At 37.2% G+C, this 25,169-nt stretch overlaps 1 protein-coding gene across 1 annotated transcript in view; it reads right to left on the bottom strand.

Annotated features, from left to right (window-relative positions):
* Window positions 1-2,986: 2,986 nt before the first annotated feature.
* LOC122812306 (complement C3-like) overlaps window positions 2,987-25,169 on the bottom strand; it is a 268,006-nt gene continuing 245,823 nt past the window's right edge. The window contains exons 4-5 of the mRNA XM_044084709.1: window positions 24,168-24,238; window positions 2,987-3,106 (exon numbers count right to left, since the gene is read on the bottom strand). Coding sequence (XP_043940644.1) covers window positions 3,008-3,106; window positions 24,168-24,238 — 170 coding nt within the window. The 3' untranslated portion in view covers window positions 2,987-3,007. The remainder of the gene's footprint in view (window positions 3,107-24,167; window positions 24,239-25,169) is intronic.

Raw genomic sequence — 25,169 nt, forward strand, 5'->3', positions numbered from 1 at the left:
GGACAGGGAATTATTATTTCTGCTAAATGTAATATTAATAATATTGACGGACAGGCTGGTGAACAAGTGAAACATGATTCTTGGAAGGTGAAAGGTTTAGAAACCCTTCACTTTTTAGACCCATTACAGAATATAGTGCCCCCTTTGGTATATATATAAATCAAACAAAATTGCTCAACTAGAAAAGTCCCAAAGATAACTTACCAAGAAAATGAAAGCCCTTAAGTCCTTCAAATATCCTGATAGAGTAGCACAACACTCTTTATACTCAATTGCCTAAAAGCAGCTCTGATGTTGCCTGCATCTTGCTTTTAGAACCATGAAACACCAAATCTTATTAAATCTTCTCTTTCTTTACAAAGCCAGTGGCTGTATAAATAGCCACACAAGGAACCTAAATCTACAACATCTAAACAAAACTCAGAGAGATAGGTTCCTAACTCAACATATTTCTAGTGTATGAAATTACTTGCTGTTACAGGTCAAACAAAGGATTACTCTGCCTATCTTTTAGGCTACTCTTGGTAAGTGGACAGGTACATACAAATTTTATACCTGGGGTATCATGTACTGCCCTGCTCAGTTTCGGAGATGAGCATTATTAAATGCTTATAACGTGGGCATCTTATGGTCCTTTTGATCGCTTGCCTACTATTGTTCCAAAGTTCCTGTGTTCCTAATCTACAGGGTAGACTGAAGTAGTTCTAGCAAGTAATGGAGATATGTGAGTAATTAGTTAACTAGTAATGGAGATGTGTGAGTAATTAGTTAACTAGTAATGGAGATGTGTGAGTAATTAGTTAACTAGTAATGGAGATGTGTGAGTAATTATTTATCTAGTAATGGAGATGTGTGAGTAATTAGTTAACTAGTAATGGAGATCTGTGAGTAATTAGTTAACTAGTAATGGAGATGTGTGAGTAATTAGTTAACTAGTAATGGAGATGTGTGAGTAATTAGTTAACCAGTAATGGAGATGTGTGAGTAATTAGTTAACTAGTAATGGAGATGTGTGAGTAATTAGTTAACTAGTAATGGAGATGTGTGAGTAATTAGTTAACTAGTAATGGAGATGTGTGAGTAATTAGTTAACTGGTAATGGAGATGTGTGAGTAATTAGTTAACTAGTAATGGAGATGTGTGAGTAATTAGTTAACTGGTAATGGAGATGTGTGAGTAATTAGTTAACTAGTAATGGAGATGTGTGAGTAATTAGTTAACTAGTAATGGAAATGTGTGGATAACTAGTTAAGTAGGGCTTGCAAATTGTCTAGCAGATAATGATCAAGGACAGAATATGTAGCCAATTCATTGTTTGTGCTATGCAAGTTTGAAGTTTTTGCAAAAATATTTTGGGCTAATCTGGGTGCGGATGGTTTCATCACATTTTCACAGCAGTAAATTCTTTCTGTTGAAGTACAAATTAAATATAAAGATGAAATGATCCAAGATTGAGCCTTAGAAATAAAAAATCTGGCAAGTATGGATTTTTCAGCAATGTTAAATAGTACTTTTTAAGTTTATTAGCTCTGATGACCTTCTGAGTCTGTGGACAAAAGTGCTTAAGTGTTTTCTTAAAGTTTTGGTCTTTCTGGACCTTTTTATTTCCTCGTCTGTTGTTTTAGAGTAGGTTTGGTGAAGCTTTTCTTTCTTTCCTTCTTTTGTTGTGTTTTCCCAAGATGAGGCCTCATGGAACCTTCCACCCCAACTTAAAAGTACGATGCAAGAGGTTTACATTTATGGAGATTCCTGTTCTATCCAACAATGCTGTTTTAACTTGGAATTCTGCTTTATCAGCCAATGTTGTGATAGATCAGATGTTATCTTTTAACTGCAGATGTGGTACACCACTGCCAACTACATGCTACAGAAATGACTGAGTACATGATCAGTTTGATGAAAAAACAATTTACACTTTCTGATTATGTGGATAAAGGTGACACAGCAAACAAGTAATCTCCGTGGTATTCCCAAAGTCTCAAAACAACCCACTAAAGTGTAGTGGGTCTAAAAACAAAACAGTGTAAGAAACTTCTCTGTGTGGAAGATTTTCAGTCCATATATTTATAGTTAATCACTGTATATCAATCATCAGACAATAGTAGTAGAAGTAGAAAACGTAAACTCAAGTCAAAAAGTAATAATAGAAAATATATAATTCTACAGCATTACTAAGTATTCAAAAGTAATCCAAGCCAGGCAGGCAGTCTGTTTCCAGTCGAAAATTCTTTATTAAGTACACAGACAAGCGATCCAAGTAAAACAAAAATAGAGTAATAATTTCCTCACAAGCTTTCTAAATGTATATATTCTTTTTATCAGGCATGGGAGTGGTTTATTGTGCTGTAAAACAAAGTGTTATTGGTACACATGTTAAAGTCACATCCCTTCCTCCATCAGTGTGACATTCGAGCTGGTCCTGCCCTACCTAGTAGCTGTCATAATAATATAAAGCCCTAATGTACTTTAATGGTACATCTTATTTAACCAAATTATTAATTAGATTATTAAGTCTGTGATTTTATCCAAGGGAATATACTACATGGCTGGAAATATATCAACCTTAGTTCATTTTGCGATCAAAAATTATATATAAAACAAGTAATCTCCGTGGTATCCCCGAAGTCTCAAAACAACCCATTAAAGTGTAGTGGGTCTAAAAACAAAACAGTGTAAGAAACTTCTCTGTGTGGAAGATTTTCAGTCCATATATTTCTAGTTAATCACTGTAAATTAATCAGATCAGACAACAGTAGTAAAAGTAGCAGAAGTAAACTCGTCAAGTCAAAAAATAATAATAGAAAATATATAATTCTACAGCATTACTAGGTACTCGAAAGTAATCCAAGCAAGGCAGGCAGTCTGTTTCCAGTTTCCATAACTAGCAGTGCTACTTGTTCATTTAACCAGCAGTATTTATGCTAAGTTCCTACATTTAGTACTTCTTCTCAGTATTTACTTTAACAGGAATTCACAAATGTTCTGTACTGCTACACACTCGGACAACTTACTTTACAATCCCAGGGATGTCAAAAGAGCTTGAAATGATCCCAGACTTGTCACTGGCAGATAGTACTTGTCTCTTCACTATAATGTTATCTGGGTTCTGGAATAAAAATGATTTAGTTAAAATACAGAATAATTAGGAAAAAAAACAAAGATAACTCAGAAGCAAAACACTGAATTCTTCCTTTTTAAATTTCCATGCATGGGTTGGGGGTGGGGTCCTAAGGGCAGCAGTAGTTGTAAATGAATAATCTCCTTCAGGCTGATATTACACAAATGAGTTTGCACTCAGTATGCATAATAATATATTTATACAGTTAGGACCTCACATAGTTAATGTGGATGAATGGAGAGGAATTAGGCATGAAGGAAATTCAATGACAACCTTTACTGAACTGCACTCTGAGAGAAACCACATGGTACAAAAAGTAACATACTGGCAAATCCTATTTAAAGACATAGCCACAGTATTGTAACTATATTATACATGTGACCACATGCCCCTTATTTTTAAAGAAAGATGCAAAATATATATTTGTAACTTTAAACTGAAGTGCACTGCTGGCTGACTACACCTGTAGCATGTATGTCATATGACTGGACATAGTCCAGGCTGCCCCATTCACCGCGCCATTAAGACTGAAGTGCCAGTTCTTAGCTTGCATGGCATTGATTTAAACTTTTCCAGGATCCAGCTCCCCCCCATTACCCATTATTCTCTGTACTCCGCCTTCACTCACTAAATCATAATTGCTACTCATCACTTGTCCGTGGTCCAAATGCCACCAGGTTCAATTTTATTTTAGCCTTCCTGGTGCAGATTTTCTGCTAAAATTCAAAAGTGTCAGTGTCTCAAAAGGTAACACACTTAGATGTTGTGCCCACCCGGGGTGACTGGATCCATTTTCCAAAACTGACACTACAGTGTAACATTATGGACGGTGCTACACTTCTGAGTGTGTCATCTTTCAGATGAGATATTAAACCAAGGTCCCAACTGCCTGAGCTGATGGTAGCTCATATGGAAATAAATGATCCCACAGCACTAATCAAAAATAGTGTGTGGGGGGGGGGGTCTTTAGTCATAAAACTAAGCTTGTTTTCACATTTACATTAAATATCTTTATTTACAATATTTACACAAACTTTTATACACTTCCTTATCAGCTTTCGTGTTCATTATTTTTACATATCTTACATTCAAGGCATTTGCAATCGCTCTTCCTTTTCCATGTTCCATCATCTTAATTACTCAGTGTAGCTAATATAAATGTAAAAATGCCAGGAATGTATTAATTCTAAACTTTATATTCATTGTACACACACCCTTCTTTCATGGCTTAAGCCACAAGCTCACATTATAAAAAAGACAATCCCTAGCAAGTCCTTTTCTAAAGAACTCAGAAACAAAAAGAAATTCCATGCACCCTAATAACAATTTTGTATTTATTTTATTTTACATTTGTTTACCAGGAAAGTCCAGCTGGACATGTGTCCTTTTTCAGTGGAGGCCCGGGAAGAAAAACTCCAGTGACAAACAGTAGATATTATATTAGAACAAAAAAACTACAAAACATTAATTTAGCACATAAAACTTTAAAAATATTAATATAGTACATCAGAAGTAGAAAGATAAGATCAGTATCCTGAACATATTGTAAATTATTTATTTATTTATTATTTATTTTATTGATTACATTTTGTTGACCGGGAATGTCCGATTGGGCCAGAGGCCCATTTTCAGTGGAGGCCCGGGGAGAAAAGCTCCACAGAAAATAAAATACAAGTAGATTTTAGATACACAGATTATCACAAAACAGAATGCATTTTTACAATATCAAAAAAAAATTACATGTCAAGAAGAAACATTACACAAGTATTGTATGTTTTGTGGTGGAGATCGAAGGGGAAGATCTACCTCGATGAACAAACACAAAAGGATGGTGGGAACTGAAAACCTGCTAATAGAAACAGCTCTGTAGATATTACACCAGAAGCTGAAGTAAAGTATTCATCACAAGTTGAGAGAGCTAATGGCAAAGGGGAAGAGGAAGTCGAATTAAATTAGAAAAGAAGCAGGAAGAGCTACTGTTTGGAGAGGAGCTAACAAGAGAGGAGAGGCAGTTTAAGCAGGGGAGTGACAGGAGCATAGCCAATGGAGAGGGGGTTTAAGCAGGGGAGTGACAGGAGCATAGCCAATGGAGAGGGGGTTTAAGCAGGGGAGTGACAGGAGCATAGCTAATGGAGAGGGGGTTTAAGCAGGGGAGTGACAGGAGCATAGCCAATGGAGAGGGGGTTTAAGCAGGGGAGTGACAGGAGCATAGCCAATGGAGAGGGGGTTTAAGCAGGGGAGTGACAGGAGCATAGCTAATGGAGAGGGGGGTTAAGCAGGGGAGTGACAGGAGCATAGCCAATGGAGAGGGGGTTTAAGCAGGGGAGTGACAGGAGCATAGCCAATGGAGAGGGGGTTTAAGCAGGGGAGTGACAGGAGCATAGCCAATGGAGAGGGGGTTTAAGCAGGGGAGTGACAGGAGCATAGCCAATGGAGAGGGGGTTTAAGCATGGGAGTGACAGGAGCATAGCCAATGGCTGCTCAGGTGGTGTTTTAGTAGTGTTTTAAATGTTGAGTATTAATAAAGTAGATCAGGAAGTTAAAAATAGGAACAATAACGTGCATATCGTAGATCGTGATGGTTTGTATTTACAGTCAATGCATATAACTTTGAACAGAAACAAGCTTACAAATTGCTAGAGATATATGTTTGACATAATAATAACCTACAAGGAGTAATGGGACTGAGGTAGTGTTACTAGTAGTCCAGTAGTGAAAGAGTATGAGAAGGGGGGTTGGGGTGGTGTAACCTGGGATTTAACAACAGCAGAGCCAGGAATTAGTAAGGTGGGTTCTTAGAAGTTTTTAAATTGGATAGATGTGGATGTGGTCACCACTGAGTTTGGCAGACAATTCCTAAGCTTGAAAATGTAGTTGGAGAAGAGAGTTTCACCTGCTGAATTTTTTGCTTTGGTGACATGGAGAAGAAGTGTGTTGTTTAAGTGGGGAGATCTAGAAGCAGAATATGGTCAGATAATGTCTTTGAGGGCTGGGGTCTTTTCTGGGTGGTACAAAATTTTATGTGCTAAGGTTAGCTGATTATATTGAAGGAGCAGAGGAAGTTCAATGACTGGATAAGGTTTTTTGTTCTTAAGTGTCAAGGAGCCCCACTACCTTTAGATGATGCTTTGCACACCTCTGTAGGAATCATTTTCTCCTTGTAAAATCTAACCATAATCAATGACCTTTCCCTTTAAAACTGACGGTACATCCTCTGCAAATACCTCTGTGTTTAAGGACTTCTCAAAGCAAACCTTCTTAAGTTACCTAATAAATTCCACTGTGAACATCACCTTCAGATGGATCTCATTGCTAAAGTCATTGCTGCTGCCTTTTACTCTGACTTTTACTTAAATAGTTGTACGGATAAGATAGTTCCTATCCACAATATATAATGACAAATATAAGCAACACCCTAAGGTGGAATACCCATGTACATAAATTATATAAAAAGGGAAAGAAACTACTTACCACTTATACAGGGTCTCATTCCACCTGTCTTAAGAGCACACAAACAAACTAGTGAAGAGCTTAAGGGAGCCATTAGGAAGTTCAAAGCTGAATGTAAACTTAAAAAAGTAATCAACAGAACCAAAAATAACTACAAATCTTTCTTTAACTATTTCAGTAAGTTAAGATCTAACACCCAACAATGTTCACTGCTATTCCACAATAATACTGCCCACTCCTATACTAAGGAAATAGCAAGTATCTCACCAAATAAATTAATTTAGTGTCACCCACAATTATAGCTGCTCCACAGACTGCACAGTCTCAGCCATTCCTTTGATTACTATGGATCAAGTCCCCTCACTGTCTCAAGAACTAAAAACTCCTCATCCATGGCCTGGATAATGACCAGGTTGCCTGAGTATTAGTATCAAACAAGACCACCTGGCAGTGTAAATCTTGGCTACATGATTCCCAGTGTCGAAGCTACACCCTGACCCCATGTGCAAAAATGGGAAAAAGGGGTTGTGGATGGATGGATGGGTGGACAGATGAATGGATGGATGGGTGGATGGATGGATGGATGGATGCATGGATGGATGGATGGATGGATGGATGGATGGATGGATGGGTGGATGGATGGATTGGTGGCTGGATGGGTGGCTGGATGGATGGGTGGATAGATGGATGGATGGATGGCATTTCTCAATACCCTATATAACCTTTTACTCTAAGTCCCTCCACTATTTACATTTCTGAAGTCTGGAAAACAGCCATTGTAATCTTGTAACACAACAGTGGTCCACCCAAAGACCATAGTCACTGTAGACCCATTAGTTTCACTATCCTCATATATAAAGCTATGGAATGTATTTTCTCAGACTTTATTAATCTGAATATTGAAAATCTCCTAATCATGGACTTTATCAATTTGGTTTGTCAAAGGAAGATCCTGCCTCTTTAGTCTTAATTGCTTAGAAAAAGTCACCAAATCAATGAATAGTGGCTATGCAGTACATACAGCATATATGGACCAAGCCAAGGCCTTTGGTACTATTCTTCATGCAGGCATTATTGACAGAATTATAGATGTAAATATAAATCTTTATGCTATGCAGTGGATAGTGAACTGGTTGTCTGGCCCAACCCAGATGGTTAGAGCCAAAGCTGCCACTTATAAAAGCAATAAAAGTTATCAGGGGGTTACCACAGGACTTAGCACAGGGCCTTATTCCATTTGGCATTTATTTCTCACACCTTCAGTCTAACACTCCTGGCCAATGATAATCTAAGTTTGCAGATGACTGTAAATTGGCTGCCGTTATTTGATCTTCCACTGACTCATTGTTCCAACATCGGTTAGACCGTGTTAACAATCGGTACAAGGAGAATGGCCTCAAATGAAATGTAAATAATGTAGTATAGTTAACTTTGGTAAAGAAAACTTTTTCTTTTTTTAAGAAATTTTTTTTATTAATTTAGCATATTTACAATATATGCACAGAAAGAATAAATTTAACTTTACATATTCTTATACAACAATAGGAATACATTGAATCATCAAGGTAATTTTATAGAAATAGCAAATTAAGAATCTTGTTATTTCAATAGCAACGTGTCAGGGTTATCCCAATAACTAAAGGTCTTAGTATAATTTTTAATGATCTTATTCTGATTACTTCTTTTTCACTTTTACATAGTATTGTTAAATTTAAAAAATCTTTGAACGTAGGAAATTAGTTCAATTTCCAATTTTTTCGTAATAACTTTTCTAGCAACTGCCAAGGAGCCCAAAATATTTTTTTCTATTTGGCTTTTACAGATACAGGAAATAGAACATTAATTAGTATTACTGTACTAGTTATACAACAACTACCAGACCATAACCCCTTAAAAATATACTTATGTCTTCTCAATAAACATTTAATTTTTCACAATCCATAAACATGTGTATCCAGTCAGCTTATATGCCTTTACTACATCTCCAACAAACTGAGAAAGTCATTTTACTAAATTTAACATTTTACAGGGAATAACAAACACTATATCTATATATTTCTACATAAAAACTTTCCAGTATAAAGTTGAAGAAGTTTGACTCACTGATTTAAGTAAAAAAGCTTTATTCTTACAGTCTATTGAGTCACTCAATCCACCACTATCTAAAAAGTTCCAGAATTTTGCATCTGAATTATTATGATTTATTATAACTCATATAGCTTGGAAAAGCTTCCTTTGTATGTCAGTCTACCTTTGATAACAGCATTCATGTAGTCATATAATTATGGAATAATGTTCTGTTCCTCTTCACTCATATTATGTACAAATTCATTTAATTCCTTACTGGTAGATAATATTAACTGGTTAGCAAATTCATCCAAGTTATAACCTTTCATTAAACATTGTGGGGACTCAGCTTTTCCTTTTTCAAAGAAATCAGACCACAATAGTAAAGCATTCCTTTTTAGCAAATTCATTTTAACATACATTGTTTCCTTAAATCTAGAGGTATATGCAATAGGAAAACACAAAACTTCCCATTTTGATATTAATAGAGTTTTAAAAACACATTTCTTTATTGTTTTTAATAACTCATTTCATATATGCAGTTTCTAAAGAATTAAATGAATTTCCTTCTAAGGTAAATTCTGTTAACCAGATGAAAGGATTATTATCTATTTCTAATTTAACACATTTAATAAACTTATAAGAATTTACAATAATCTGCTCCTGTGTGATTTTCCATTGACTAGTGTAAGAAGTGTAGGTTTGTGTCTATCCAGAGTATAATAGAGTTACAACTTGCAGCGATATTATAAGATTATACATCGGGGAAGCTAATACCACCATGCTGCCATAATCCTAAATGGTTTCTATATATGATTCTTGGCTTTTTAGGATACAACAGAAAGAAGTTAATGCATTTTCCATTTTCTTTAAAAGATTTTTGTCAGGTATTAAAGCAATTGACTGCAATATATATATATATATATATATATATATATATATATATATATATATATATGTGTGTGTGTGTGTGTGTGTGTGAGTGCAACTAACAATGGGCAAGACTGCAATCCAGGTTGTAGCTTGCTACAGATCCCCCACCATGCCCCAGGATGCTCACTCCACGTTCCTCGACATACTGGATAATATTAAGGTACAGCCCAATACCCCAATAATGGGTGATTTCCACTATCCCACTATCAAATGGGAAAACTACTCATGTACTAACTCATTAGCTCAGTGCTTTCTGGAATTCATAAATTCCAATGCCCTGGATCAGCTAGTCCATACCCCCACCAGAGGCAGCAAAATCCTGGACCTGGTCATTACCAACATGGGTAACCAATGTTCCAAGCCAAAGGTCAACTCCTCACTGGTCAGATCCAACCATAAGCTAATCACCCTAGACATCAATTTTCTGTCTCCATCCCCATTAAGGAAACCATCGTAAAAAACTTCTCCAAAGCCAACTTCACGCTCCTTAAGACAGAAGTGGCAAACTTCACTACACCTGTGCAGATGGATAATAGAGGAATGACTGCTGCATCGTATACACATGCACTGTATAAACGCATACACGAGTGCATGGATCGTGCCATTCCCCAACAGAACCAAGATGCTATTCCTCCAAAAAAAGGAAGCCAATCTGGTGGTCCTCTGCCATAAACAAACTCTACAACAGAAGGAGGAATCTGTTGCAAAAAAAAAGTAAAATCTCCTGATTGCAGGAACTCCGTGGTCAGCCTCAGTAAGAAGCTGAGATCCCTCATAAAATCCTCCAAAGCTAACTATGAAAATAAAATTGTCACTGATTATAAAGACAGCCACAAAGCATTCTACAGCTGTGTCAAGAATCTCAATGGCAAAACTCAGATCTGCTCCGAGCTACAGAACAATGGCACTAGATATACAGAACCAATTGATATTGCCAACATCCTGGCAGATAGGTTCAGTGCAAACTTTACCCCCCTCACCCCACAAATGGCCCATGCCTATACTGGAAGAATGCATACCCCTGTAATCACATATGCACAAGTTAAGACCACACTCTCCAAAGCCAAAAACACAGCATCCATGGGACCAGACAACATCCCAGGCTGCATTCTGCATGAATGACAGGACAAACTGGTACCCCATCTAAGTACTATGTTCAATCATAGCCTCACATCAGGCTTTGTGCCTACTAAATAGTGCACAGCAATGGTTATCCCACTCCACAATGGGGGCACCACCACAGACCGTGGGAACTACTGCCCCATTAGCCTGACGAGCCTGGTCTGCAAGGCCATGAAACATATCATCATGGAACTTATAAACAAAGACATAGGTAACCTGCAAATGCTGGACCCCACTCAATTCAGGTTTGTAAAAGGTAGGCATATCTTCTGAACCTGACTGACTTCTTTGAATCAGTCACCAGAGCTGCGGATGAGGGTAAGGTGGTGCACACAGCCTACCTTGACCTTGCCAAGGCTTTCAACACCATTCCCCACTCTGGAATTATAGATAAACTTACTAGACTGGGCATAAATCCATATGTCACAAGATGGGTGGCCAACTGGCTCACTGACAGAACCCACACAGTAAAAGCAGCCAACTCCAAATCTGACTTTAAACCATTGACAAGCGGAGTACCACAGGGTTCAGTCCTGGTTCCTCTCCTGTTTAGTATCTATTTCTCAGAAGTCCAGGCTAATACAGCAGGTCTTTGGCTAACAAAGTTTGCAGATGACTGCAAACTGGGAACCATAACAGAATCACCAAATGATGTGGACATTCTACAAAGGGGACTCACTGAGACTGATGTTTGGTGTTAAAGTCATGGCCTCAAGCTCAGTGCCAAAAAGTGTATTGTCTTCTCCTTTGGGAAAAACACCGTACCCATGAACTACCACATAGACAGTAGCCTACTTAACACCAAAAGTGTGATAAGAGACCTTGGGACACAGGTGGACACTAGTCTCTCCTTTGACAATCACATCGCCACAGAAGTTGGGAAATCCTTCTATGTGGCACACCTCATCACTAAAGGGTTCTCCTCCAGAAAAAAAGAGGTCATTGCTCATCTCTACTCATCCCTCATCAGATCCATCATTGAGTACAACACCTCATTTGGCATGTACCTTGCAAGACATCTGCAACAACTGGAAAGGCCACAGAAATACCTCACTAAGAGGATTACCAGCCTCAAAGAGATGCAATATACAGACCACCTCAAAAAACTTCAGCTCTAATCCGTCACTTATCGCCTGCTCAGCAGTGACCTTTGCCTAACTTACAAAGCCATGTTAAACCCAGTTCTACTGAACATGCTACACTTAAGGAAACCCAAATCTCTCCATGCCACATGCCCCAGGGACCTGAAACTTGCCACCACAATAAACAGAACATGCTGGAGGGATAGATTCCTGTCCTAGAGACTTCCCATACTCTGGAACAGACTACCCATTCACATCAAGCAAAGCCCCTCATTAGCCCTCTTTAAGAGGAATCTAGACAACTGGATGGGAAATAGGAACTTCACCCCTGGGATCACCTCTGTGGATTTGCTCGACAGGGGTGCAGGAAAATAACTTTCCTGGGTGGCGAAAGCCAGGGAACTTTTTGGCTAGGCTTATATAGGCTCTAGGGCCGATAGCCTATATATATATATATATATATATATGTATATATATATATATATATATATATATATATATATATATATATATAAAACTATAACCTTGGGTAATATAATCATTTTAATAAGTACTAACCTATCCTCAAAAGTAAAAAAAAATAAATAATTCCATTTTTTTAATATGAAGTAACACTTCTTCAATTACTTTTTCAAAATTATTATTAATAATCTTACTCACATCTTGATAGATTTTTATTCCTAAATATTTTAGTTCTGTTCCTTCCCAATTATATTTATATTTATCCTTAAACTTATTGTCTAGTAATTGGTTAACACTAAAGTTTCAGCTGTATTCTTAAATATCAGCAGCAGTACTTCTTGAAACTTTTCAATTTCTTCATCTATTTCTTTGATTGAATAATTTAAATCTCCTACAGTCAGTAAAGTATCATCTGCAAAAAGTTGTATTTTAAATTGACAATCTCTACTAACTGAAAATCCATCAATTTTTCCATTGCTTCTTGCACTAGACAATACTTACAGATAAAAAGAACTACTACTGTAAACTGCAGCAAACTCACCAAAATAATCCTCAGAAGTTCTGGTCTAGTATCAATAAATTCCTTTCCCCAGGACACTCTCGAACACCTACCTCACTTGATGCAGATCCAAATACCCCCAGCAAACTGCCAATACTTTTAATTCTTTCTTCACTGAGACCATACAATCTCTAGCTAGTCAACTTATCCCAGATAACTCAAGCCTTCCCACCACCACACCAGGCTATCTACCTACATTCAAACTATAACCCATCTCTACTACTCTCATCTATAAATTCATTCAAAAACTCTGCTGACCAGCTACCACCGCAATATCTCCAAAAAGCAGCCAAAGTAATTACCTACCCTATATCCATCCTCATAAATAGGGCAATCAAAGAGGGAACCATTCCAGATATTTGGAAAATCTTCCACATTATCCCCCTACATAAATGTGGGAACTCAAATGACTACTCTATCGGCCAATAGCTCTCTTATCACCCTTAGCAAAAATTATGGAAAAATGCAAACCTCAGCACTGAAATAAATAGGACATGTTGGAGGGACAGATTAATAACCCAGAAGCTCCCTTCACTCTGGAATAAAATCCCAGTCCAGGTTAGGCAGAGTCCCTCATTGACTCTCTTCAAGAGGAATCTTGATGAGTGGATGGGAGATCGTAGGTTTACCCCAGGTATCACTTCTGTGTCACTGTTAGACAGAGGCACAGTATACTAACCTCGAAAAAGGGCATAGCAAAATAAATTTAAAATGGGTGGCGAAAGCCAAACACATTCTGGCTAGGCTTATAAATGCCCAAGGGCAGATAGCCTAGTATGAACCTATGAACCTATGAACCTATGAACCAACAACTTTTATATAATCTATCTCAACATAACATAATAGCAAACTGCCAACATGGCTTTAGGCCATCACATAGTACCACTACTGCCCTTTTATCCTTTACAGATACCATCAGTAGAAACCGTAATAAAAACATCCTCTCATCTGCACTCTTTATTGACCTCTCAAAAGCTTTCAACATGGTAAACCACACCCTCTTAATCAATATACTTGAATCCCTTTCCTTTGACTCTCAGGCTGTTAAATGGTGCAGATCCTACCTTAGCAACAGGCAGTTCTCTGGGAAAATCAAATTTCATCCTTTCTGCCAGTCACCATCGGAGTCCCTCAGGGCTCTATTCTTGGACCACTTCTTTTCTCATTATTTATCAATGACCTCCATGTAGTAATTCCTCTAGCCACCTGCATTCGATATGCAGATGATTCTACGCTAATATGCTCAGCATACTCTCCATCAGAACTATATTCACTTACTCAAAATGTTTTTAACACTGTAGAAACATGGTTTACAAAATGCTGTCTCCTTCTTAATGCCAAAAAAAACAAACTCCTTCTCTTTACCCCCACTACCAAGTCCTTCCCCGTAGATTTCTCAGTCTCTTAAAATAATGGCACCATTATATTCCCTGACTCTATTACTAAACTGTTAGGAATTACCAGTGATAATAACCTTACATTTGATTACCATATAAATAACACCATTAAAACAGTCAACAGAAAAATAGGCTCCTTCTATAGAATAAAACCTTTCCTAACCCCAGCAACCAGAACCAAGATTGCTCACTCCCATCTAATCTCTACTCTTCTGTACGCTTCACCTATTTATACCAACCTAAAGAAAACTAACCTTAACAAACTAGCAACTTCCTATAATAACATTGCCAGATTTGCCACTGGCAATCCCTTTAGAACCCACCACTGTCTGAATCTTTGGCAACTAGACTGGCTTGAATTCCAAAACCATCTGATAACCTCCCAATTCATGATTGCCCACAAGATATTTTACCAACCCAACACCACCCCTATACTCCCCAATCTCTTAATCACCTATAAAAATCTGAATTCCCTACGTTCTTCTAGCAAACTCCTCGCTAGCATAACCAAGTTTAACAACATGGCTGGTGACTCTCTGTTTACTAACGTAGCAGGAAAAACTGGAACCTGCTACCCAATGAACTAACTCTAATCGCAACCTTGCCTCTCTTTAAACAAAAACTCAAAAAACACCTCAAAACGGACTAGTTATGCCCTTGTAGTAACCCTGACTAACCACCCTCTTCCACCACTGTTTCTTCCTCTTCCAAACAAACTTCCAAACATTTTAATGCTTCTTCATGTAAGCAAGGCTGGTACTGTTTAAACTCTAATCAACATACTGCTGAAATCTCTCTACTTGATGTGAAAAATTCCATATGAATCTTACTGTGCTACATTTTTACTGTTGCTTTTTTCAAGTGTAAATATCTTTAGTATGTAATAATTACTTGTTGTATTTTTTTTTATTAATCCTTTCATTTACCATGTAATGATATTTTTAATTTTTCTATCTTCTTAGAGCTTTTCTGCCCGGGCCTCAACTGAAAATGGAAATATATCCAGCTAGAGTAACCCGGTTAACAAATGTAAAATAAATACATAAAATAAACTATTAGTGAAGGGTTCAATAGCTAATGCAAATAGTAAAGGGGACAAGGGACACCCTTGTTTTATGCCTTTGTTTAATATGAATTCTTGAGAAATGTAAGATCCATTGTCAACATATCCTTTGGAGTCTCTGTACACATCTTTTAATACTCCAGTAAACTGTTCTGGAAATGCAAATGCTTCTAAAGTTTTAAACAAGAATCCCACATCTATAGAATCAAAAGCTCTCTTGATATCTAAGCTAATTAGAGCTAATTTCTTATTCACTCCTTTTGCAAAATCTAAGATAGTTACTACCCTTTTTATATTATCATACATTAATCTATTGACTATAAATCCTGTTTGATCTTTAAACAAAATATTTTCTCATGCCATATAAATGATGCAACCCTTCAATAAGACACTGACCTAAGGGATGTAAGCATTGTTGTTGATATTATTTTATCATTTGACCATTATGTCTGTGTTGTAGTTCAGAAAACCTTCCCACTGCGTATCTAATTTACAAGAGCATTCCTTCTAGGTACAAAGAAATCTTAATTCTCCTATTCTTGTATTTTATCAGATATGTAATTGAATATAATGTCCCTCTTGGCAGGTGTTTGTCCAAACACATCACTCAAAGTGAGAGACCTCAGGGATTCCTAACTAAAAAGATCTTAGTTACTAGGACAGACAGATAGCCCTCTCCCTGTATTCAGTTTCTAATACATACTTCCATGGGGGTCTGCGTCTAGCCGTTTAAGTCATGAAAGGCCAACCCTTTTTGACCCCTTCTTCCTTTTCAGAATAAATGATTCATTATGTAACTAGTGAAAGGAACTACACCTTCATCAACAGATAAATACGACACATTGGCTTGATAGGTACATATCCCAGCATATCCCACACATCTAGTGCAACCTTCCACTATATGTCAAGCAGTGTAATGCCATTGCCACTTTCAAGATAAACATAGATTATTGGATGGGCAGCCACAAGTTTTCCCGTGGTCTATCTGGTATTACCATACTTGAGGTTGGAGAGAATCTTTGAATACAAGCTATTGGTTAGGCTTGTAATGGTCTGTAAACTGAATGGCTGATACTTATCTTTAAACCTACGAACCTAAATTCCTTTCAAATTCCTTATAATCTTACCGTTCCCATATTTTACTTCTATCATTACATTTTCATTGTAGTTTAACTTGTACACAAAAATGCCTTGCTTCCTATTTCATTTCACTATTTGCCTTTCTGTAGCAAGTCTTTCACTTTTAAATGATTAATTTCACATATTTCTCTTGCTCTTTTATGAAGCCCACTATCCCCTTCATCCACTGACTTGACATACTCCGTCTGTTTTTGTGTACACATCTGTTTACCACAAGCATGCCAAAACTTCGCAATTTCTTTATATATAAAGTTATTCATATTTGGTTTTATATTTTACCCACCACTCTGTTGACATACTATAAAAATGCCCTCATTTCCTTATAGTCTTTAAACAATGTTGGTCACTCTTTTCTCGTCACTTCCAGTTCTGCAAATGTACTTGTTAATCTTTTGAAACCCTTTCTATCTTCTGTTTCTCTCTTCTCTAAATGTAGACATTATTGCAGTGTGATCTGAAAAACCTGCTATTAAATTTCTACCACCTACCACTCATAAATCCCTTGACAATAGCGCAGGATCAATTTCTATCTTTATTACAGCTCTTCATTAAGTACACACTCTTTCACTACTTAATGTCAGACTGAAGTTTTCCATTATTTGCTAACAAAGTTTCACATTTGCTCCAATTTTCCTTGCTCTAAAATCAAAGTTAAAGCCCAAGATAAAGCCATGTAAAATGATTATGCCTGTATCCATTCCTAATAAATACTTAATGTTTTCCCATAGCTTGTCCTTTTCATTGCCACTTGTATCAGTACATAGCGGTATAATTCTTACTATACTGTTTTCTTTCTATGGTCCCTGTCCTCTTACTTACCCAGTTTAGTACCATACTGCTTCCTAATACAAGACGTCATCCCTCTGTTCTGGCCCTCCTCTATTCCTAAGCTTGTCAAAATATCATCCTATGGCTAAACACCATGATACCAACCTCCATGCTGACTATCTAATTTCTCTTGCTAGCCCCCTCCCCCCATTTACCATCTTTACCTTCACACTTGCACACAAACCATCACCATCATCCTACTGGTACTGTCCAACTTACTGCACACAACCCATCACCATTGTCCTAGTGGTACAGTCCAACTTACTGTACACAACCCATCACCATTGTCCTAGTGGTACAGTCCAACTTACTGTACACAACCCATCACCATTGTCCTAGTGGTACAGTCCAACTTACTGCACACAACCCATCACCATCATCCTAGTAGTACTGTCCAACTTGCTGCACACAACCCATTACTATCATCCTAGGGATACTGTCCAACTTACTGCACACAACCCATCACCATTGTCCTAGTGGTACTGTCCAGCTTACTGCACACAGCCCATCACCATCATCCTAGTGGTACTGTCCAACTTACTGCACATGACCCATCACCATCATCCTGGTGGCACTGTCCAACTTACTGCACATGACCCATCACTATTGTCCTACCGGTACTGTCCAATGTACTACACACAACCATCATCATCTTCATAGTGGTACTGTCCAACTTACTGCACACGACCCATCACCATCATCCTACTGATACTGTCCAATGTACACACAACCCATCACCATCATCATAGGGATACTGTCCAACTTACTGCACACAACCCATTACCATCATGTTAGTGGTACTGTCTAACTTACTGCATACATCCCATAACCATCATCATAGGGATACTGTCCAACTTACTGCACACAATCCATCACCATTATTCTACTGGTACTGTCCAACTTACTGCACACAACCCATCACCATCATTCTAGTGGTACTGTCCAACTTACTACACACAACCCATCACCATCATCCTACTGGTACTGTCCAACTTACTGCACACAACCCATCACCATCATCCTAGTGGTACTGTCCAACTTACTGCACACAACCCATCACCATCATCCTAGTGGTACTGTCCAACTTACTGCACACAACCCATCACCATCATCCTAGTGGTACTGTCCAACTTACTGCACACAACCCATCACCATCATCCTAGTGGTACTGTCCAACTTACTGCACACAACCCATCACCATCATCGTAGGGATACTGTCCAACTTACTGCACACAACCCATCACCATCATCCTAGTGGTACTGTCCAACATACTGCACACAACCCATCACCATCTTCCTAGTGGTACTGTCCAACTTACTGCACACAGCCCATCACCATCATCCTAGTGGTACTGTCCAACACACTGCACACAACCCATCACCATCATCTGGGTGGTACTCTCCAACTTACTGTAGCACAGTCAGCCCTTAATTCTCCCAAGATAACACCCGCCTTATCCTCTCCCAATACCACAGTCTTTGTCAAACACAACCTGCACACCATAATACACAAGTTAAAATTAAAAATTAAAATGAAATGCCTATTTTACAACTAACATATCTCTCCAAAGGAAAACTTAGTGGCAACAACCATCCAAACCCTGGGCCAGTTATATCCCCACAAACCTTTAAATCTGGAAACCCCCACAAACCCACCCCTCATACAACATAACACTACTTGTTCTTCCCTTAACATTATGCACACAACCATTAGAAGGATCTAGAACAAAATACCACAGCTCCATGCCTGGCTTAATCTACATGCCCCAAATATATAAGTACTAACTGAAACAATAGAATAATGAAATTCTACCCCCCACAGCCTCACAAACTATAATATACTAATAGTAGGGAGACAATAAAAGGGCCAGTGAAGTTGCAATACTATACAAAAATTCCCTGCAGCTTATCTCTACACCACTAAATCCTACACAATTTGGTAAGGCAGAAATTCTCATATCTACCCTCAAGCTCAACCAGAACAAGACATTATCCCCCACCCAGTAATAACCTTTCTATTGCAGAAGACTTCTTCTGCTGGGTGTCATCCAACATCTCCCAAGAAAAATAAATATTGAGTGATTTTAATATTCACTGCCTTTCTCTCTCTCCTCCGACTCACCTAACCAATCAATACATCTCTCTGATTTTCACAGCTAATCACCACTTCTATCCATTGTAATGAAAAACACTAAGGGAACATTAATTTACTGGATTCTTACCTCTAGGCCTCATAAAACCTTTACCTCAGGTACCTTTCCAGGTACTGTAAGGAATCATCTCCCTGTCTACATAATAAGAAAACAAACAAATATTGTAAAGCAGCCACATTTCAGCATAGAAGATAACCTCACACATTTCAACAGTGATTCCTTTATCTCTTATCTAAACTATATACTATATCGCTGGATCACTCTAACATACATTCCTCTGGATGATGAGTCGTTCCTTTTAATTATACTTTCTTGAACATCCTAAATGAACCTGCTGCACTCAGAAAAAATAGGTTTAGGGCCAAACCTGCCCCCTTGGTTGTCTCAAAATACAAAATTTTGTATTATGTAAATACAAAATGATGAGATGTAGGGATACAGCCTGAAATACATGACTCTCCAATAAAATACTAAAAATGTCTAAAAATTCAGAGAACGCACAACCCAAACTAAAAATGCAATTAAGTTAGATAAAGAAACATATTACACTGACCTGCAACATAAAAACTACAAAAATCCCAAAACATTCTGGTCCTGTATAAATCAGCTTTTCAATCCCAGCCAAACCACTTAACCATCTCCTACACTTAACACTTACAACAACTCAAACAATCATCTCTGCTTCTAAATTCCCCTAATAGCGACAACCAGACAACAGCACCACCAACTATTCCTCTTCATAACTTCTGTTTTCAACCAGTTCCCACTATTTACATAAAAAACTATTACTTAAATTACTTAAATTGAAAACAACCACCCTAGCCTCTGGCAACTTACCTGGAGAATAGAAGGCTGCAGAAGCAGTAGACCATCCTCGCTTAATTCTAATAAATCACTCCCCCAGTGAATCATATGCCCCTACCTTCTGAACAAAGTTACATTCTTCCCCACCTGAAAAGAGGACATTCAGCTGAACTCTCCAACTACAGGCCCATTTCCATCCTCTCCCCCCTATCAAAAATGCTCAAACAATGCCACCAGTTACAACTCTTACATTACCTCACACAAAATAACCGTCTGTCTTCATCTCAGCATGACTTCCGTCCCCACCACACTCCCTCTACTGGTTTACTAAGTTTCACCAGTACGGTAAACACAAACAGAAATGACAGAAATCTAGTGTCTGTCCTCTTCCTTGTTGTATCCAAGGCCTTTGACACAATCTCACACTCCATTCTTCTACACAAACTTCATAAGCTAGGAATCGTCACCACCACTATATCATGGTGCCGTAGCTATCTCCAAAACAGAGCTCAAGCTATCAAGGGCAAAAAGACATCTTATCTTTCCTCCCTGTCCCAGTCGGTGTAGAAGAAGGGTCAGTCTTGAGACCCATTCTCTGTAACATTTTCATCAATGACTTACATAAAGCCTATAAAAGTGCATCCCTAGTACAATATGCAGATGATGCGACAGTAATCTGTATTGCAAAAAACATCAACAAACTACAAGAACTTACCCAGGAGTCTTTCTCCTCTATTGAAACCTGACTGACATCTGCCCAACTATTCCTTAACTCAAGTAAATCCAAACTAATCCTATTTATTCCCAAACAGTTTACAATAAACAAAACCTCCTTCTCAGTTACCCCATCCAACAAAACAAAAATCAAAATTGTGACACATATTAAATTGCTAGGCATAAGAACATATAATCTGACACACACATCCAAAATACAGTAAAACAAATTACAGCATAAACTACATTCTGTCTACAGAACCAAACTCTTCCTCACAGTTACTATAAGAAAACACATTACGTCTTCTCTCCTCTTGCCTACTTGAACATATTCTGCTCCCATCCTTAACATCCAAGTGACCTTGTTAAACAAACTGACAAAGGTTACTACAAAATAGCACGATTCACTACCAACAGTCAAAACAGAACCCACTTTGGTGCTACCCTGAGGGAATTACAGTGGCTGTAATTCCCACATTATCTAACCTACTCACAACTTTCACAAATCCATAACATTGTGTATAAACCTAACAACTGCCCATCCATTTCCATCCTCATACAAATATATAATCCTTCTAGTCCACTACATTCATCAGACAAATACCTATTACATGTATCCATACTCAACAATACTGCTGGTAAATCCCTACTCTCCCACCACCTTAATAAATCCTGGAACTCCGTCCCACCAGCAATATGACAAGAGCACTAACTAAAATCATTTAAAACTCAGCTAAAGTCCTACCTACTCAGATGCCAGCTCTGTACTAGTGTTCCTGGATAGACTCCAAACACTTACTGCCTCCACTCTTATGTAACTGGTCATAATGCAGCTACTTCTTCACAATCTCAAACTATCTGACCATCATCTACACCTCTCCACTGCTGTGTCCGTCTCCCTTTTACCTGAACATCCTCAATAATCCTTCACAATTTGTAACCATCTTCATCATATAATTACTTCACTGTCTCTTACTCAATAACTATTTTCAGCTAATTCCATCTGAAAGTAGCTGTAGACTCATATAAGCTTGATATTAGTTGATTTTTTAGTGTATTCATATGTAATTATCATCTTTACGTTAACTGTCATATCATTGCGATTCTATGATGCTATGCATGTTTATTTAATATTATATGTATGGACATTTATTATTATTATTTGATTAACTGCCATATCATTACTAGTCTATGTATGTATGTATGTATGTATGTATGTATATTTATTATGTAAACCTTGTATAAGTGCCTTCTAAACCATCTGTAAAATGGACCGTTTCCCCCTGGGCCCCTGCTGAAAATGGGACTTGTTCTCAGTCAGACTTTCCTGGTAAAAAAAAGCAATGAATAAATACCTTGGAACTGCATTAGTAAATTACATTGACTACAAATAAATTACTAGGGTTTAATGACCATTTAAGCATTAAATGTGTTCCTAAGTCCCATCACAATTACAATGGGATTAATCATGGATGATATATACAGCTTTAAATGCTTTTTGCAACAGATTATTGAACCGTTTATTGTACAGAGTTTGGTTCATATAGTTTCATAAGTATGTGGTTTTATTTTAATAATTTGCCTGCTCTTATTATATTTTAACCATGATTTTAGTGGTGTATTACAATAATTTTTACATGTGTGGAACTTCAGTTCTGAAAAATCTATTTAAGGATGTCTAGGATACTGATGTGCCTCTGTGAGTGCATTTGGTTTTATTTTTATTTGTATTGTATTTTTAATTTTGTAAATATTGTCAGTAATCCATTATTAATTTTTATCTGTAGTTTAAATCATTTCTGTTATCTTCAGACTTTTCATTCAAATAGTTTTTATTGTGTCCTTTACTTATTATGTGATTTTTTTCCTATTAAAACTGTAAACATTTCTACACTATCATCGTAACAGGTAGATCTGGGCTGTAACTGCAATGATTTAGCTGGAGATTGGCTTAATGGTTAAAGTGTTTCCCTCCCAGGCACAAAGTGCAGCGTTTGAGTTGTACCTTGGGGTCACTGTTTGGTTATTAGCTAGGGTTATTACAATGTGCAGGCTGATTGCCTAGTGTTTATCTCTGAATCAGTCCATGATCCCATTTATCAAATGCTTAACTAAATAACGATTGTAAAACTTCTATACCATATATCATCATATAAATTATATAAATGATGTAATAAATAAATAAATATAAATAAATATGTTTAGCAAATAATACATTTAATAACTGAGGCATGCACCTCATCAGTTCTAATGACTGTATAACGTGAACATAAAAATGCATTCAAAGCTGCTAGTCGTAATGTGTTCTGTTTTATGCAATAGTTTATATTATTATTATTGAACTAATTAATGTGTGATATAGGTAGGTTACAGGTCTCATGCATCTAACCTGCTCAATGACTCAATAGTACCCTGCCTGACTTAGGATAGCAACATGTATCGGGATGGGGGTGTATGGATACAAAGAATGAAACAGCTGTTAGGTTTGAGGGCTGGCCTACATACAAAGGTTAGACATTGTAATTGAATGCTGTTCATTTTCTCTGCCCTTATGTTCCTGGATATGATATAACAGCTCTGTGTTCGCTGACATTGCTGACTGAAGGCTTGCTTGCTTAATATAACAGTCATAAACATAAAGACAGTTTCAAGTAAGATCAAATTTCTGTTAGTCATTTGTAGAGAAAGCTGTCAGTCAAATGTTTTTAATCACCTGAACTCTGCATTTTAACTCTATAAATAAACAAAGAAATACAACTGACTCAGTGGAGAAGAGTCCATTGAACTAGGGGTTGATCAGCACGCTAGTACACCCAGTGAAGGATGTGGAGCGCTGGGATGGTCGTCAGAAAAAAGAAGGGAACAAAAAGAACAGAAAGAAAGAAAGAAAGAATAAACACCATTGTTTTTGTTGATCTTTCATCGTGTCGAGCAGTGTGATAATATAAACATCTGTGATGGTAAAAAACATTACTAGAGAGAAAAGAATTCTATTATTTCATGCATTTAATACATGTTTTATTAAAATAATCACACAGTTAGGCATAGCATTTTAAATATTACAATCTATGATAGACACTGTGTTAAAATAAATTTCAAATCTTTATTACTGAAAAAAGTTTCAGAAAATGTAATACTAACATGATAATAACTATCTATCATTAGAGTAACAGTTTTGATTAACTGTATAAATTGAAGGTTAAACAATGTTAAACACATGATAGCACATTCTGGAATTTCTCTTAAGACACCATAAAATAAAATAAAATTCTTACCACAAAGTCAACAGTGACAGCCGCAGGACTTGGTGTTAACTGATGATTAACCGCAAAAAGACGATAAAACACTGGCAAAACACAAAAGGATAAATCATCTGATGAGATCTGTGACTCACTAACAGTGCAGGTTTACTTTATAGTTATGTGAATTTGTTACTTAATTATTTTTGCTCAGACTAGGTAACTACTTTTTTTCTTGAGTGACTTGGAGGCACACATGCATATTTGGAAGTAATACTGAAGGTGAGAGCAGCCCTATACAAAATTACTTGGGACAACATTTGTGTGAGTGAAAGTAATTTAAGTTAAAAAAAAGCATGGTTACAATTGAATTCATTGTTAAGACAGACTAAAAAATGAACATTTGTGTTATGTAGAGACAATCCCCCCTCCGCCCTCATTGCTTAAGCAGTAAGCTTTGACTGTAGTATCACATTACTCAATGTAATCGACTCAGAGATTGCACAGACTCAAAGAACGGCATCAGTTTTTCTGTAAACACGTTTCTCTGAAAGAGGTTGCAGTTTCATAAACAGATATCCAGTAGACATGTACATTCATACAGACAGAACCACATATAGGTAAATCTTCTGCACACTTGGGAATATATAGCGTCAGAAGCTAGCTGGTGCATGTAGTTTTATAAATAATGCATTAAAAACAAAGTCATCATACACAAATTTTTACTGCATGTGATATTCTTGGGTGGGTAGGTTTGGCAATAGCAGCAGTCATACATTTGCATTACTAAACTCTGAACTTACTTCTACTGCAAAGTGTAAGAGTTGCTTAAGAAAATTAATGTAGACCCTGTCTATACTCATGCCTTGTATGACCTCTCACTGTAGTAAACGATAATATGTCATGTACTTCCGAATAAACAACATTCGCACTATATTTCCAGGGGACTTTGATTCACCATGATGGAGCACAATAGATTCTCTGTTACCTGTTTTCATTGCACACAGCTTCAATCAGCTCACACACCTATGGTTAGGC

The sequence above is a fragment of the Protopterus annectens genome, chromosome 9.part0 (assembly GCF_019279795.1).
Source record: "Protopterus annectens isolate FY-2018-M chromosome 9.part0, PAN1.0, whole genome shotgun sequence".
Lineage (NCBI taxonomy): Eukaryota > Metazoa > Chordata > Ceratodontiformes > Protopteridae > Protopterus > Protopterus annectens.